Source organism: Drosophila hydei, unplaced genomic scaffold, assembly GCF_003285905.1.
Source record: "Drosophila hydei strain 15085-1641.00,03,60 unplaced genomic scaffold, DhydRS2 tig00008125-arrow-arrow-pilon, whole genome shotgun sequence".
Classification (NCBI taxonomy): domain Eukaryota; kingdom Metazoa; phylum Arthropoda; class Insecta; order Diptera; family Drosophilidae; genus Drosophila; species Drosophila hydei.
The window spans coordinates 318,228-333,598 of record NW_022045835.1 but is presented as its reverse complement, the minus strand read 5'-3'; the positions used below and the strand labels follow the sequence as shown (position 1 = coordinate 333,598).

General features: G+C 39.9%; 4 protein-coding genes across 8 annotated transcripts; 2 read left to right on the top strand and 2 right to left on the bottom strand.

Annotated features, from left to right (window-relative positions):
• The first annotated feature begins 1,610 nt into the window (after positions 1-1,610).
• LOC111602141 lies at positions 1,611-2,145 on the top strand. The gene is made up of 2 exons (XM_023319090.2): positions 1,611-1,989; positions 2,051-2,145. The coding sequence occupies exons 1-2, from the start codon at positions 1,638-1,640 to the stop codon at positions 2,143-2,145; spliced, it is 447 nt and encodes a 148-aa protein (XP_023174858.2). The 5' UTR covers positions 1,611-1,637.
• A 468-nt stretch (positions 2,146-2,613) lies between these two features.
• Positions 2,614-7,949, bottom strand: LOC111602100 (protein fem-1 homolog B). Of its 2 annotated transcripts, XM_023319037.2 has the most exons (7): positions 6,064-6,147; positions 5,899-5,998; positions 4,683-4,965; positions 3,872-4,614; positions 3,395-3,810; positions 3,109-3,335; positions 2,614-3,045 (listed from the first exon to the last, which is right to left on the bottom strand). In XM_023319037.2, the coding sequence occupies exons 1-7, from the start codon at positions 6,081-6,083 to the stop codon at positions 2,882-2,884; spliced, it is 1,953 nt and encodes a 650-aa protein (XP_023174805.2). In that variant the 5' UTR covers positions 6,084-6,147; the 3' UTR covers positions 2,614-2,881. The 2 variants fall into 2 exon arrangements, with proteins under 2 accessions (XP_023174805.2, XP_023174804.2); XM_023319036.2 differs by lacking the exons at positions 5,899-5,998; positions 6,064-6,147 and adding an exon at positions 7,528-7,949.
• A 1,768-nt stretch (positions 7,950-9,717) lies between these two features.
• On the bottom strand, positions 9,718-12,578 carry LOC111602104 (maternal protein exuperantia). 4 transcript variants are annotated; one of them, XM_023319042.2, is made up of 5 exons: positions 12,425-12,578; positions 11,851-12,019; positions 11,633-11,785; positions 10,350-11,551; positions 9,718-9,831 (listed from the first exon to the last, which is right to left on the bottom strand). In XM_023319042.2, the coding sequence occupies exons 2-4, from the start codon at positions 12,004-12,006 to the stop codon at positions 10,370-10,372; spliced, it is 1,491 nt and encodes a 496-aa protein (XP_023174810.1). In that variant the 5' UTR covers positions 12,007-12,019; positions 12,425-12,578; the 3' UTR covers positions 9,718-9,831; positions 10,350-10,369. The 4 variants fall into 4 exon arrangements, with proteins under 4 accessions (XP_023174810.1, XP_023174813.1, XP_023174811.1 ...); XM_023319045.2 differs by having other exon boundaries at positions 9,718-9,810; XM_023319043.2 differs by having other exon boundaries at positions 12,438-12,578.
• A 693-nt stretch (positions 12,579-13,271) lies between these two features.
• On the top strand, positions 13,272-14,834 carry LOC111602105 (MIP18 family protein galla-1). Its single transcript, XM_023319046.2, has 4 exons — positions 13,272-13,859; positions 13,928-14,040; positions 14,338-14,488; positions 14,551-14,834. The coding sequence occupies exons 1-4, from the start codon at positions 13,652-13,654 to the stop codon at positions 14,646-14,648; spliced, it is 570 nt and encodes a 189-aa protein (XP_023174814.1). The 5' UTR covers positions 13,272-13,651; the 3' UTR covers positions 14,649-14,834.
• The last annotated feature ends 537 nt before the right edge of the window (positions 14,835-15,371 follow it).

Genomic DNA, 15,371 nt, shown 5'->3' with positions numbered 1-15,371 from the left:
AAGAGCATTGCAACTTCGGCTTGTCGAGGCAAACTGCTCCAACTTTTCTATATACTCAACAAGTTTTGTTAGCATTAGGCTTAAAAAGTTCTACGTCGCCTCTTTGACGTTGCCGTAGCATTAAGGAATCATAAGTCAAGACCCTCTAGGCTTACGCTTTAATAATTTATTAACCATATACCAAGCACACACAAGAAAACAAACAAATTGTAACTAAGCCGCAGGATAAATAAAATGTTGAAAGTACTTTATGAGGATGGCAATGAAACCACAATGCAAAGTCGCACTCGTCACATTGTTGGGGGCGTGGCAGCGCGCTGTGCATGAAAAATCGAAGCCTTGGCCATTTGGTATTTGGACTATTTTTATACACATACATAATATTAAGTGGACTATTAGCATGCGTATGACGTCACAGCGCGCTGAACTTTTCAGCTGAATTAGTCAATTACATGGGCAATATGAGCTCATAGTTTCTTAACCTCCCACAGGACACGAGACACGCAGTTTAAAACAATTAGCGTCAGCAACAAATAATAACTAAATAACATGGACAAGGCGGGGTGTGAGACATGGATATGGTCTAGTTGAGCTGATTATTGACTGTCGCCCAGCTAGAAATCAGAGTTGGCTCAATGCTGCTCAAATATTGCAGCACTTCCACAAAGCCGTGACCGTCGCCCTCAAGCACCCGCTGCGCTAGATCTACCCTGTATTTAGCGAGAGTGCGTGATAAGGGCGTATACATCACTTGATCCTTGATCAAGGATCTGTATGATAATCGATAAGTATCTATAAATGGCCTCGATACTTCTAACATTACTTGACAATTCTTAGAGTCACCCAAATAACAATCTTTATGTAAGATTAATTGTTATCGATAACCTGCCTTAAATCGATAAATATCTATTTTTAGTTCCGCTTCTTCAAGCATAACTTGACTATTGTTAAAGCTATCAAAAGGCATGCATGAGTATCTAATAGCTTAATCGATAATAATGAAGAATTTTTCAAAATCGATAGATATCGATATTCAGTTGAAACTAAAAACTTTTTTGATGAATATAAAGACTTCTTTCCTAGAGATCCTACAGACTTAAATCACCATAACTATCTATAGTTTTTTTTAGAATCGATAAATATCGAGAGCTCTATTATATATATTATATACCGATAAGTGGATCTACAGTTTCAGTTTCATATATGCGTGCAATTCATATATATTCGGACTACATTGTGCTACTATTATGAAGGGTAAGAAAACTTAATTACAGGGCATCGCGCAGTCGTGCAATTGTTGTGCGTATTTCGCTGCGGTCTATTTGTGTTGTGGTCATCGCTGATATGGCGACGCGTTAGTCCAGACTTGCCAAATGGCCAGACGTCCTCGTCGGCTGTCAGTTGGGCGACAACAATGAGCACGGCCAGAACGACAAAGCTGGCCACGGGCAGGACGACGCGTTAGTGGTTTATCGATTTTGTCACACACACCGACACACACACTACAATAAGCGTTGTGGGTGTTGCGTGTTAGCAAAAAAGTAAAGGAAATAAAGTAAGAACTAGGTTCGCAGTTCAGTTGAAACTTGTTTGGAGCTGGGCGCCCGCTGTGGCGGCCCTGTTAAAACGGCCTCCACATGAGCATGCTGGGCTTTGTCTACTTGGTGCTCATCCTTGGCTGGATATTGATCGTGTTGTTTCTCAAGTGCAAGAAGTCGCTGTCGGCGCCCTTTCGCTTTGGCGAGAACTACACAGATGCCATCGCGGAGACGAATGCCGAGCGTCGTCCCTCGGTGCATGTGATACAGCTGCAGAGCGAGGATATCGAGCAGGAGGATCATTATATGAACCATTTCCACAGGCAAACGGACAACTTGCAGCGCTACTCGCATCGTTCGACGCTCGAGGAGCGCACCATCGAGCGCACATATCCCACAGATGCGGTCATCAATCCCGCCTACATGCACGATGAGGACTATGTGATTAACGGTAGGCGTTGCCTGACTGAGCCCTAACTTAATTATGAATTTCAATTTTCTCTTAACCCTAGCGCCGCCGCCTTCATACGAGGAGGTAATGCGACAGCCGCAGGTGTATCCGCAGGTGCGACACAATAATCATAAGATTAGCGATCTAAACATTTAGGCTACTTAACATAATATCTCTCTGTACATATGTATTTGGATCAGCTGTGATTTCTCTGAATTGAATATAGAAAGATACATATATATATTATATATGTATATGATTTCGGTTACAAACTTTTGTTGTTTTGCGTATTTCATATATTTATTTTTGTGTTGTGGGCCTTCAGCAACAAAATCAATTCAATTGATTCTACAAATTGTTGCAATTAGCAGTTAACATTAATTATACACATATAGAAAATGTACAAAATGATTTTACATATGATTACAAACAAACAATCAGTCAAAGTGTATGTGTGTGTGTGTACGTTGTAAATAAATAATTCGATGAAAGTGTGTATAAGTGCGTGTGTATGTTTGTCGTACAAATTAAGTCGAAAGAAAACATATATAAAAACAAACTAAACTAAATAAGCATAAACATGTGTCGTCTCTATATATATATAAAATATATACATATATATATATATATATATGTGTGTGTATGTATATGTGTGTGTCCGTTTATGTGTATGTGCGTGTCGGTATTTGGCTAAATTAAGTCACTAAATTCGTCATACATTTACATAAATATGCATAAAGATTTGTGCCTTGGCTCAAATTATTCACAGTTCTAATGACTTGAAGTTGAGTTTCCGATTCCAATTCCGATTCGGATGTTCGATTTTCATTCCTCTTCTGTTTTGGCCCAATGTTTTGGCTATATATATATTTAGATATATATTTATATGCATCTATGTGAGTACTTTATGGACACTATGCATTTGTATAAACGCCTCCAGCTGCGTAGGTATCATGCCCTTAAAACTTATTCTGTTGCTGGCAATTGAGCGCGCAGCTAAGCATTTGAGACTCGTGTGCGCATTTTGATGGCCATGCAGTATATTGGCCAAGTTAGCTGCGAGAAAAAAGAGCAAAAATTAGCAAACAATAATGTTACTCAAAATAAACGATCCTTTACCCTGCTTGCAGGCTGTAGCTGCTGTTTGACCCGCTGCATTCACCGCATCCAAATGTGCTCCTGCCTCCACGAATAGCTGCAATATGCGCGTCATTTCGCCCTGACGATCCTGTGAGCTATTTATCTTCGTCACCAAAATATGCAGTGGCGTATTCCTGGCTACATCCACAGCCACCACGGAGGCGCCGCAGTGCACCAAAACCAAAGCAGTCGCATAGCAGGGAAATCTGACAAAAGAAAGCAAGAATTATATGGAATCCTTGACGAATCTAAGGACCTTCCTCACTTGCACATTTCGTTGGTATAGAACTCATCTATGGGTGTAACACCATTCACGGCCAGATGCAGCAGGGTTTGTCCATCCTGCAGGCGCGTATCATTCTGTATAAATTTGCGAACTACTAAGAAGAGCTGTTGTATGTGATCCTCATTGATGTCCTGATCCTTCTTGCGACGTGCGAGCTGAGTGACTATTTTAATTAAATACAACGCTGTGATGCAATTCTGATTGTTCTGATCCTGCAATAGACTGACGCAGGTGTTTGGCTTATCGTTCAGCATCTTAAGCTTGTTATTCTCAATCTCCTGCTGGCATTTGGTCAGCACGGGCAGCACGTGATCTAGGGTCAGGCGATGGTTCTCCACACGCAAAATCTGCGCAAAAAGTTGCGCAAAACGCAGCAAATCGCGATCCACGCTGACCTGCCAAGAGAGATTTAAATGTTAATAAATGAAATTCATTGAGTCAGCAATATTATCTTACATTGTTACGCATGCGCAGATCGATGGCATAGTTCCACAGCACTTGGCACTGTTCGAATCTGCCCTGATCTGCCATCACGGCGCCTCGATAGACAATTGCTTGCGGCAATTCCGGATTGTTTTTGCCCAGCACACGCTCCCGTATTGCCAACGACTCCATATGTATGGAGTGATGATTCAGCTTGATGGCATTCAACTCGGGCAAATTCTCTGTTTCGAACCAGCTGTCATATGCAGGTACCGGCTGTTGCACCTTCTTACGAATCACAAGCCTAGGATCGCTGTAGCGCATCTGCATGGCACGCATTAAATAGCTATAAGCCCGATTTACATCATACTTCGTCTTATCATTCGCATACGTAGCGCCCAGCAACTCCAGCGCTGTGATCTGTTCCTCCTTGCTCATCAGCCCAGGACGCTGTATAAAAGCCTCCACAACATCCTCATGCAAGCGCTCTGCAGCCTGCAATGCTGGTGTTATGCCTGCCTCATTCTTTTGCAGTGTTGCGCCATGATCGAGCAGAGCAATGACCACATCCAGATGACCGCTCTCTGCGGCATAATGAAGAGCTGTGGCTCCACACAGAGCTTGATCATTAGGTCGCGATCCATTCTGCAGCAGCGTGTTAACAACCAGATGATGGCCCTTGTAGGCGGCTATCATCAATGTGTTGTTGTTAAACAAATTGGTGGCATTCACATCGGCGCCATGTTCCAACAGAAACTCCACAATGTCCAAGCGACCTGTACGAGAAGGAAATACAAATCAATAAACGAAGCTCAGTTCTCTGCAAGCTCAATCAATGTTTTACCCTCATAGCAGGCAGCGCGTAGCGGCGAAGACTGCGCCTTGGTATTGTGATTGATGGAGGCGCCAGCCTGCACCAGCATCTTCACAATCTGCAGATGTCCCATGCCAGCAGCTACCCACAATGCGGTGGCTCCATAAACCACCAGCCCATCGAATATAACATTGCATTCCCGTTCCAGGTCGACGTCGTAGTGAGAGAGCAGCGTCTTAACGAACGTCACATTGCCTGACATGGCGGCCATTGTGAGTGGCGTTAGCGATTGGCCATCGGGCTGATCAAAGTTCTGTGTGAGAGAGTAGAAAGAGGGAGAGAGAGATGTTAGTATAGAGCAGAGCATACTGTAGAATGAATATGGGATTTTTACTATGTTGCTAATTTGTATAAGAGCTGAAAGTTTCCCTTTAGAGAGATTGTTTCTATAAGTGTGAACATTAAGAGCTTTGGTTTCTTAAGTACATGTCGAGACCTTTAGGAGCCAGGTATATAAGGTGTGGGTTCTCCAAAAGTATACATAGATAAAGAACAGCTCGCATCACTTCACTTTCAGAGCAGAGGTTGGTATGTAGATTCCTCCATAACAATGCTTACTCTGTTCACATTAGCCACAGTTCACTGTCTATGCATATTTTCAACTATTTGATATGTATTTGATTTATGTATGCGTGCTTACAATACAAAACCTGTGCTCCATCCTCTATAACCCTAGTTCACTGTCTATGCATATTGTTCTCTAGTTGATATGTATATTTTGGTCTTATTTTGTATGCTTATGAGATGCGTGCGCATATATAATATTTCGAAATACTTTTCAGAGTCAAGGCTGAAACTAGCGAGCATACGAAAATAGTGCGTTTTCTTAGCTTTTTGCAGCATCAATTTTTCGTTGGGGGAAAACGTGCATAGAAATTGTCGCTGCGAGTTTTCCTTTGTTGTTGCTGTTGTTTATTTGGTTTTTGGCACGGCGAATGTAAATATTACAAATGCGCACGCTCTTTGTCTTGGCTGCACAGATACTAGATATATTTATATATATATGGGCTGGCCATATGGACGCTGCGTAGTGAGACAAGATCCAGACATGGCCTGTCCAAAGTCCAAGGCAACAGACTTTGTGTTCAGGGCTGACACCAATTGCGTTTTTGGCTCTAATAAAAATAGCAACTGGGTCAAGAAACTCAGCAGACCCGGGACCCGAGACCCGCGGTCCGAGACTCACCGCCGGATAGGTTATATAGCTGGTTAGTGGCAATTGGTCGCTAGCTCCACGCCAGAAACTTGCGCCTGGCCAAGCGGATTCGTACCAGCGTTTCCGTGTGCTGTCAAAAAGTAGAATTAGTTAAGGGTTAATCCTGGCCAGAGCCAGAGAAACTCTAGACTTTACCGATATAACTCCGCGTGCATGGCCAACGACTGTATAAAATGACGATTCTATCTATATATTCAACTGGAGCTGTGACTCGTACAAAGGACGCAGCTGGACTCGTCAAAAAATTCGATAAAACTTCGTGAAGAGAACGAAACCAAAAAGGAATTCCAGCGCCCAACCCCATGTTTGCATATGGCCACAGCAAATTCATTTCTGCTTTTAAGAGGGGTTGTTCATCAGTCAAAGGACACACATTAGAGGGTAGAACGTGCGCAGGCGCCGAGCGAGCCACAGGCACAGCTGATGTGACAGGGGAGAGAGAGAGAGAGTACAGTGAGTGGGAGAGCAGCTCTCGCACTCTCAGATACTATGGGGGTTTGTTTACAGATATTGAGAGAGTGAGAGAGTGCATGTGTGGGGGTTTGTTTACGGTTCGTGCCAGCTGTTTGTTGCATTCCATTATCAACTACTAAATTCCGCTTAAGTTACGTTTATTGGAGACTGACGAAATTTGAAGCCTGAAAGGTATTTACTGAACTAACATAGTAGAAGCTTGAAAATATGTTTTTCTTGACCATAATATGCAGGTATGGTTGTTCCTATGCGCGTTAGGTGCATAGGGATATAATGATATGACTTAGTATACAATCATCTCTTGGATTTAGGCGGTATTTTCAACAAGTCGGATAGCAATGTGAACGTGGGAACGTGGGTTCGAGGGTTCGAGCTAGGATATTATTATTCGCGTCCTTTGTCGATAACCGACTAACTCGCCCAACCTTTATCCAATCTTCGTAAGTTGCCACGCTTCGGAAATGCTTTTTATAAGTACTCAAATATTGATGATAATTAAAAAACGCATAATTTCAGGAACTGGCTGCTGGCCAAGTTCATGTCGAGCAGATCCAGAAACAAAAAGAAAGAAAGAGAGCACACGCGAGGCAATGAATAATCAGTTAAAGATGAGACTATAATCGCGAATAGAAGATGACGAGGCAGCTTTTCGCCAAATAAATGAATATGTATAAATACATATATACCTATATACATGTTTGTTTGGTTGAAGAAATGCGTATCAAAATTTGTGAACATTAATTGCAAATTAACAATTACTGCTCGCTTGGCAGCGATAATAAAACATATATAAACACCCGCTAAATACACATGGAAATCAAATAGAGAGCGAGAGCGAGAGCGGGAGCGAGGGAGCTTAAACTAGAGAGTGGGGGTAGTTGGTTGGTCTTCTCTCTCGCTCTACTTCTCGCCCAGCTGTGAGATAAACAAAGAAAGCAACCAAAAATAATAGCAAAAGAGATTCGATTATACATATATGTATATCAAAACAATATACCTATATATATGTGAACATTTTCATTAATGACGCAGTAGAGTAAATTACGCTCATTACGCAAAATCAAATTAATAGTTATTTGATAGAGTTGCTGGGGACGAGGAGTGCGTGTGGAAGCTGCAACTTACCGTATTAACCAAATGAACTTGTATTTCTTTCGAGCTGATCGTGTTTAGGGCCTCAACAAATCTCATCATTTGGCTGCTGCGCGCTGCCAAATAGAGGGTATTTACCAATGAGAATTTGATTTTCTCATCGGGAAACTTTTTGTGCAGCTCCTCGGTAATTTCCACGAGCATTCCGTGTGCCATATTAAAGTAGCCAAATTCCAAAGAATCGTCATAGATCGAGGTATTTGCGTGCTCGTCCTGGTCATCGTCATCAATATCCATGTTGCTCAGCAGCGACGCCAACTGACGCAGCGTGCAATAACTAAGTAAACCGCTTATATTGCCGAATTCTCTGATCGCACAAAATAAAGAAAAACTTTTTATTGATACCAGCACACACGAGCACTTGTTCACAGCAACAATGTTACTATGCATGCGAGCCAATCGCTCAGTTCACTTGAGCTACTGATGCCTATCGATATATCGCATATGCTATGTTAACAGCAGAACAATGTTAGCGGCCAGTGTGACAAAATATATGTTAAAACTAAAAAATACGTTGCGCATTATGCAGTTTTTAAAGAATTTTAATCTATATATTACGCTCTTCGAAATACTTGTTAAACAGACCAATATTATTCTGTACAAAATTGAAGCGATCAAACCTCCGTGCATCAGATCGGCAGATTGCTTTTTCCAACGATTCCTGCTGAGGGTTTCGAGCCCTAAAAACCATGTAAACATTTAAAATTAAGTACGTCCTCCGATTTGCTGTTAATATTCCTATGAATTTTATTTATATTGATAATTAGTTTGATTGTTGCATGTGAAAGTATAGAAATTTAGTTCAAAATACCACCGAATCTTTTCTAGTATGGATGTTACAGCACAGTTTTATCCACCAGTGTGACCCCAAATTTTATTAGAATTAAGATGCGTTTCTTATTTGTAATTTCCATTTATTCAAAATTAAACTTATGTGCAAACATGAAACAATTGTGTGAAATACAGCTTGAAATAAAACATACATACATATATTTTATGTGCTTGTGTGGGTGTATATATAAGTTAGGTTTAGTGTTTTATCTTTTAATCAGCTATAGTTTCTCCTCTCTCTAAACATTTATATGCGAAATCAGTTTTTGACCTTTTTATGTTGTGTGAATTGCAGACTTGAAATTGGTTTAGTATGTTGCTGTTGAAGTTGATATAAATGTTTCTGTAATAGCAGTATAGAGGTGTGCGATCGCTAATAACTTCTCTCCTGGAAAACGTGTCATTTTTTTTTAATTTTTTCATTATAGAGCATTTGTGTCGTATATACGTTAAGCTTCAATATGAGATTTTTTAAACATTGGGTAACCTAATGTATATATCTATATATATTTCGTTTATATATCTTGCTGTGTCTATTCTCCAGGTTTACCCAATGTTGTTTCGAAATCGAGGCGTTCCTGAGCACATATTTTCCAATTCATTTTGTTGTGTGTTCTTCTGTTGGTATTTTGGAAAATTATGACTGGAACGCAACGATACTTGATAGCATATTCAATTATATATATATATATATCTACATATATATATATATTTATACATATATAATGCTTGATCTCTTTTATGCACCAATTATAAAGTCAGATCTATTTCTTGTTATTCTTATTTTGAGGGGTGGGTTGGGTTAGATGTGTGTGTTTCAGCAGTAGCCCAAGCACGAAATTCCAGAGTTGGGTTAACTTGCACCATTCTTATATATAAATATATATATATCTATATATATACATATATGTGTTGATAAATACGTATATATATATATCATATCTCAATTATATATATAGATCCATAATTCATATTCCATTCGCATTCTTTTTGTGAGTCTTTTCAATTAGGGCAACGACAACCAAGAATCACATTAATTATATATATCATATACATACATATTATATATATTCCATGTTCATATTCATATCCATTTTCACTAACATGTCCTTTCACATATATACTCGAGTATTATCACATTGGGATAGCCACGTGTACATGTTGCGCAAAAAAAATATAACTTGAAATTTTTACTTCTTACACTTGAATTTTGGGTTTCCAATTTGTTTCTAATCTGTGCCGTTCTTCAAAAAGGAAAGTTCGCTTCGCTTGTTGTATTATTATTATTATATTATTATTTTCCATTCCTTCTTTCATATTCATTATTATTCCTTTTCTAATTTTTTTACTATTTTTCTATGTTGGTAGATTCCTTTGACAAATTTTTGTGGTTTTTATCATCATATTTGGGTTATCTGTTTGTGGCTGGAAAAGTAAATTTTCAAACTAATTCTGTTTGTTAATCGATTTCAATGTATTTTTACATAATTTACTAAATTTGCTACAATGCATTGTGGATTTTACCATATAAATTAGGTATATCTATATACGTATGCACTCAACTAAAAATTATTTTACAGTGCGCTTCACTGCTTACAAATTCACATCTAATTCACTGGCTTTTTCAGCAGTAAGCGCTACAATATATATTTATATATATACATACATTATATAACTTTATAAATATATACAAGCTTAGCTACATAGCAACAATTGTGTTTCATAAAGCTGGTTTTTTTGTAACAATATTTATATCATCTGTGTGTATAAAAAGCATATTAAAATCTAAATTAACAAATTATATAACAATAAGCTATTCAGCGCGATTCAACTGCTTACAAATTTCATTCAGCAGTGCGCTGAATAACATATATACAGAACTACATTAGCTATCAATAGCATTATGTTTGTTGGAAAAGCATATAGCAAGTGCAGTGTTAAAAAGATAGTAAAAAGTAATTTACTTGTTTGCGCCGCGCCCCCGTTAGTTAGTTGCCGCAATGGGTACATAGTTGGGCAAGGAGATGCTAGCCGGAGCTGTATTATTTAGTGACGATTCGGCATTCTTGCCCTCCTTAGTATTGAGAGTGGGACGCGTGTTGCGTTTGCGTTGTGGACGTCCGCTGTTCTTGATAGGCGATGGGGTTTTGGTAGTAGAGTCCGGTACAGATGATAAGCTCTGCGACTTATCCCCGCCGGCACCAAATTCATCGCTGGCCGAACGTGAACCATTTCCACCGCCCCCGGACTTGTGGGTGGGCGCGTTACGCTTATTGCGACGACGAATGGTACTTGGCTTGATGATCGGTTTAATGGTAACCTTATTGGGATCAAAGAAGCTATCGAGTAATTCGACAAGCTCATTTTTATCTTCGACCTTAAGGCTTGCAATACCTTGCAGGGCAGCATCCAGCCCCTCAGCATGCTTTTCAGTCCAAATGTCATTCAATGTCGTCAAATCAAAACCATTCTCTGCCAGCACAATACGAAATTTGACGGCACGCACACGATGATAGAGCGTGGTCTTGAAATAGTTCAAGAAGACGGGACGAAACGAATTTTGTCGCTCTAAATGAACATTTTGTGTATCCAGCTCCTTAACATCACCGCTAATTGCCTCTGTGAATGGCTTAAGAGCGTTAAACAGATTGCCCAAGGCCTCCGCCGATGAATCTGGCTCAGCAATGTTGCAGCTGATGTCTAAATTACTTAGCTGCAGAGCCACATTGAAGGTTAGCTTGGCACGGACGCTGGCACTGCCATCGAACTCATCTCGCTCCTTTTGTTGGAGTCCATTCTTTACATGCTTATCAGCGCTGCTACTATTACTATCAGCTTCGTTATCGTTGACGTTGCCAACGCCCTTGGCGTTCTCCTCCTTGGCCTTACTCAATATCTTTGACAGATTGCGTAGGCTATAGTGTTTGGTATCGCCAACTGAGGACTTGGCCAGATTGAAGCTATTTACAAAAGACTTTACTGTCTTGGTGAATCGATCGAGCATGCCGTACTTGACCAACGATTGCAAGATCATATATGGAATGAACTTGCGTTCCTCATGGTAGAGCAGGACAATGCCATCCGAATTCGGATTTTTCGATTTTAATTGATCCAGCCAGTCAAGGAAGTCTTTTAGAGCAGCGACCTCTGATTTTGATTTGATGATCTGTGGAAAGTGTACGCAAAGATGTCCCCCCAATTAGAGATTTAATTGAAGCACAGGTGTATATCTTCTTTTATCTGTTACCTTGTAAGTCTGCATCGACTTCAGCATACGAAAAAATCCAATCGAAATTACGCGAACCTGATGACGCTGACGCGCAGCAGGATTTAGATTCATATACGGCATAATGTATTGCTCGAAATGATCGGTCGGAGTATAAGCTGCCAATTGGACAATCTGCCGTTTGGAAAGAGATTGAGGTTAGATTCGATCACCATTAAGTTCGTTGACCCCGCCCTTACCTCATCGATGAGACGGCGTCCTGTTGTATCGATGTCAACGGCAACCAGAATGTAGTCGCCATTTGCTAGCTCCTCCTTAATAGGGACGCCCGTCGACGCCGAGGACTGATCCGCGGCAGAGATATCAATTACTGAATCCATGCTAATGGCAACCATTTTGGTATATGATCTAACAAGAGAAATAAATACCAATTAAAATACCAAAAGATATTCTCTTAACCTTCACCGATGAGAACAATAACGATGCGCACAGATCGAAGATGAATCGCGAACTGAACTTTGTGCAGATTTTTAAACAAGCAAAAACAAATAACGGCACATTTCCAGGACAGTTTTTCGCAACGCCATCTTTCTTTCAGCTCTCAATTTCTTTTGTTCTCACACACAAACAGTGACATGTATGTATGTATGTCGGTACGTATATACGTATTCACGTATGTATGCATGTTTGTGTGTGTGTGTGTGTGTGTGTGTGTGTGTGTGTGTGTGTATGTATGTATGTATGTATGTATGTACGTACGTACGTACGTACGTACGTACGTACGAATATATATAGTAATAGTTACTCACTTACCTTTTCCACTTACGTTCGGGCTTAATTCGATGGGCTATTTCGCTTTTTACGAACTTTTTCCTTTATTTTTCAAAAGGGTAAAAAAGCGAGATTTGCTTCCGTTCGACGAGCTTTCACAAATAAGAAACAATTCGTAAGACTAACAAAAACGAAATGAATACAAATCAAATTGCAGCTAGGCATGTGCCGAAAATTTCAATTTCAAAGCCTACTACAAATTACTTTGTTAGCTAAGTACAATGGTCAGCGAAGCTAAAATAGTGCATCCACAGTGCAACAATTCACACGAATTAAGTCTGACTCTTATTTATTTTTCATTTACTCTATTTCTATATATATATATGTTTGTCTTTATCCCACTTTTTAATTACAACTCGTTGGAAAGTGAAATAAGCCGGCGCACTTATTACACATGCAACAGCTTTAAGCCCAAAACGCACGAACGGGAGAGCACAGAACACTGATAAGCTGCAGTGTTGCGAAATGTATTACAGTTCTATGCGGGTTGCTGGCAAACTAAATCAAACCAAAAGAGAGCAAATCTGACATTGTGCTTGCAGTTTCCAATGCTTCACGCATTTGAGTGTTAATTGCAAAAAAAACTGTTACAAATGCCATTGCGCAGAGCGCTTTTGACGTCACAGACGCACACCAACCAGGGCTGCATTTCCGCGGGAACATATCGAACTAACATAGACCATATGGCAACGAAAACGAGAGAACTAACATTAGAAGATTTGCTCATGTTTATTTAGTTCAAAAATTGCGCGTACATGTCCATATGACGTCACAAATTAGCAAGTACTTGGAGCGTGAGTAGACTTGCGCAGTGGCTTACCTTGTAGTTTCGTACTTGTATTGCAGCCCTGCTGATACCAAAACAAAAATCAGCTGTCTTAGAAAATTTAAGTTCGTTGTGATTGCATAGTAAATGCTATTTGTTTAAACATCACACAAAGTTAAATATAATACTTCAAAATTAATAGAACATTACGCTGGACGGCAAATGATTATAGACCATCGACAACAAAACGATAATAGCAGTACAGAGACAGCAAGGCACTCTCTTCGAAGCAATGCGTAAAAGATAAAAACACGGAGGCGATAAGAGCAACCCAATCAAACGTGCCAAACAACAGATACCCATACAACTATACACCTAGACAAACGCACACACAAACAGTTATTCACAGGGGCATAATTAGAGCAAACAGCAAAACGCTAAATATGTTGTCTTACATTAAGCGCAAACTCTCCGAATCAGACAGCGGCAGCAACAATAGCAACAGCAACAGCAATTCAACAGCCGCCGCGGATCTCGTTCGAAAAACAAGTCAAATGTCATTAGACAATGGTGCAATTGCCTATGGAGAGGATGCTTTATTACATGAGCTGGGTTATCGCAATGCCACAGATCTACAAGAGACAATCTATGGTAACGAGAGTATTGCAGATTAATTGATAATAATTATATAATTAGCATATGTTGCTTTATGCTTACAGATCTGTTGCGCACCATACGCGATCCGGAGAAGCCTTGCACGCTGGAGGACTTAAATGTTATCTATGAGGATGGGATTTTCGTGATGCAGCCAACGCGTTCGAATGTCTCAGTGGTAAGTGAAACTATGGACTACATAAACTGTGCTACTGTACTACTGCGCTGTGTTGCTATTGTTATACTGTGAAACTGTGCTACTATGTTACTGTACTATATTACTTCTGTACTACTGTACTACTGTATGTTTGGACTGCTGGACTACTGGACTACAAGATTACTGGAAAACTTGTCTACTGCTCTACTGAACTACTGGAAAACTGGACTACTAGACTACTGGAATACTGGACTACTACGCTACTGTGCTACATTACAGCTGTACATCTGCTCTTAAATAATATTCTGTCTCTTTAAGGTGCGCATTGAATTTAATCCCACTGTGCCGCATTGCTCTCTGGCCACGTTGATCGGCCTCTGCATACGCGTCAAGGTGGAGCGTGGTCTGCCGCACAATATAAAACTGGATATTTATATCAAAAAGGGCGCACATCAAACCGAGGAAGAGAGTAAGAGTTTGTTATAGATCACTAAAAGGCAAACTTATTGATTCATCAATTGCCTCTTGCAGTTAATAAGCAAATCAATGACAAGGAACGCATTGCAGCTGCCATGGAGAACCCCAATCTACGTGAGCTAGTCGAGAATTGCATCAAGGAGGAGGAATAGATGTGCAGCGTGCAGCTGCTCGATTGTGGTGTATATAGAGATTTAAGTCGGTTTTAGCTTCTAAGTGTACCAAGTACTTGTCGCCTTTTGCTGTATGAGTTGTATACAAAATTAAAGTTTTAAGACTTTTTAAAGGGGAGAACAAATTATATTCAAGAGAGGCTGATCATGTCATCATTTTAGCAATATTTCTAAAAAACATTTATATATATTACCATTTGATAAAATGTATTTATATATTTTCAATTGTAAAGCGAGAGAGAGAAAGTTGGGTGTATATTTATGTTAATATATAGATATATATAGATATATTGATAGAACAGTTGATGAGTTACCTAAAGGTGTGAGCTACGAAAGCCAGTCAAACTTGTTTATACAATTCTAATTGCCTCATCCTGCATATGATAGATAGATGATATATATTTGCTGTTAGAACAGAACCTTGCTAAATGCTTACATATTTCCCATAAGTCGAGGGCTGGATTCTTATTGTCTTTGCTACCAATAAGCCCTAGAGCTATTTAGATAAGGTCTACTCGCTGTCTCTGCCCGTTTCATCTGGAATTTAAGCTACTTTAGGCCTTGTCTAATGCATTGCTGATAATGTAGACCCATTTTCCCTAAAGCTCTGTGCTATCTAGAGTAGCCCAGTAATTGTTGCTAATCTTTTGAAGAGGCTCGCACGAACCGTGTGCAGGGCAGTTATCTGCTGTGAAATTCGTG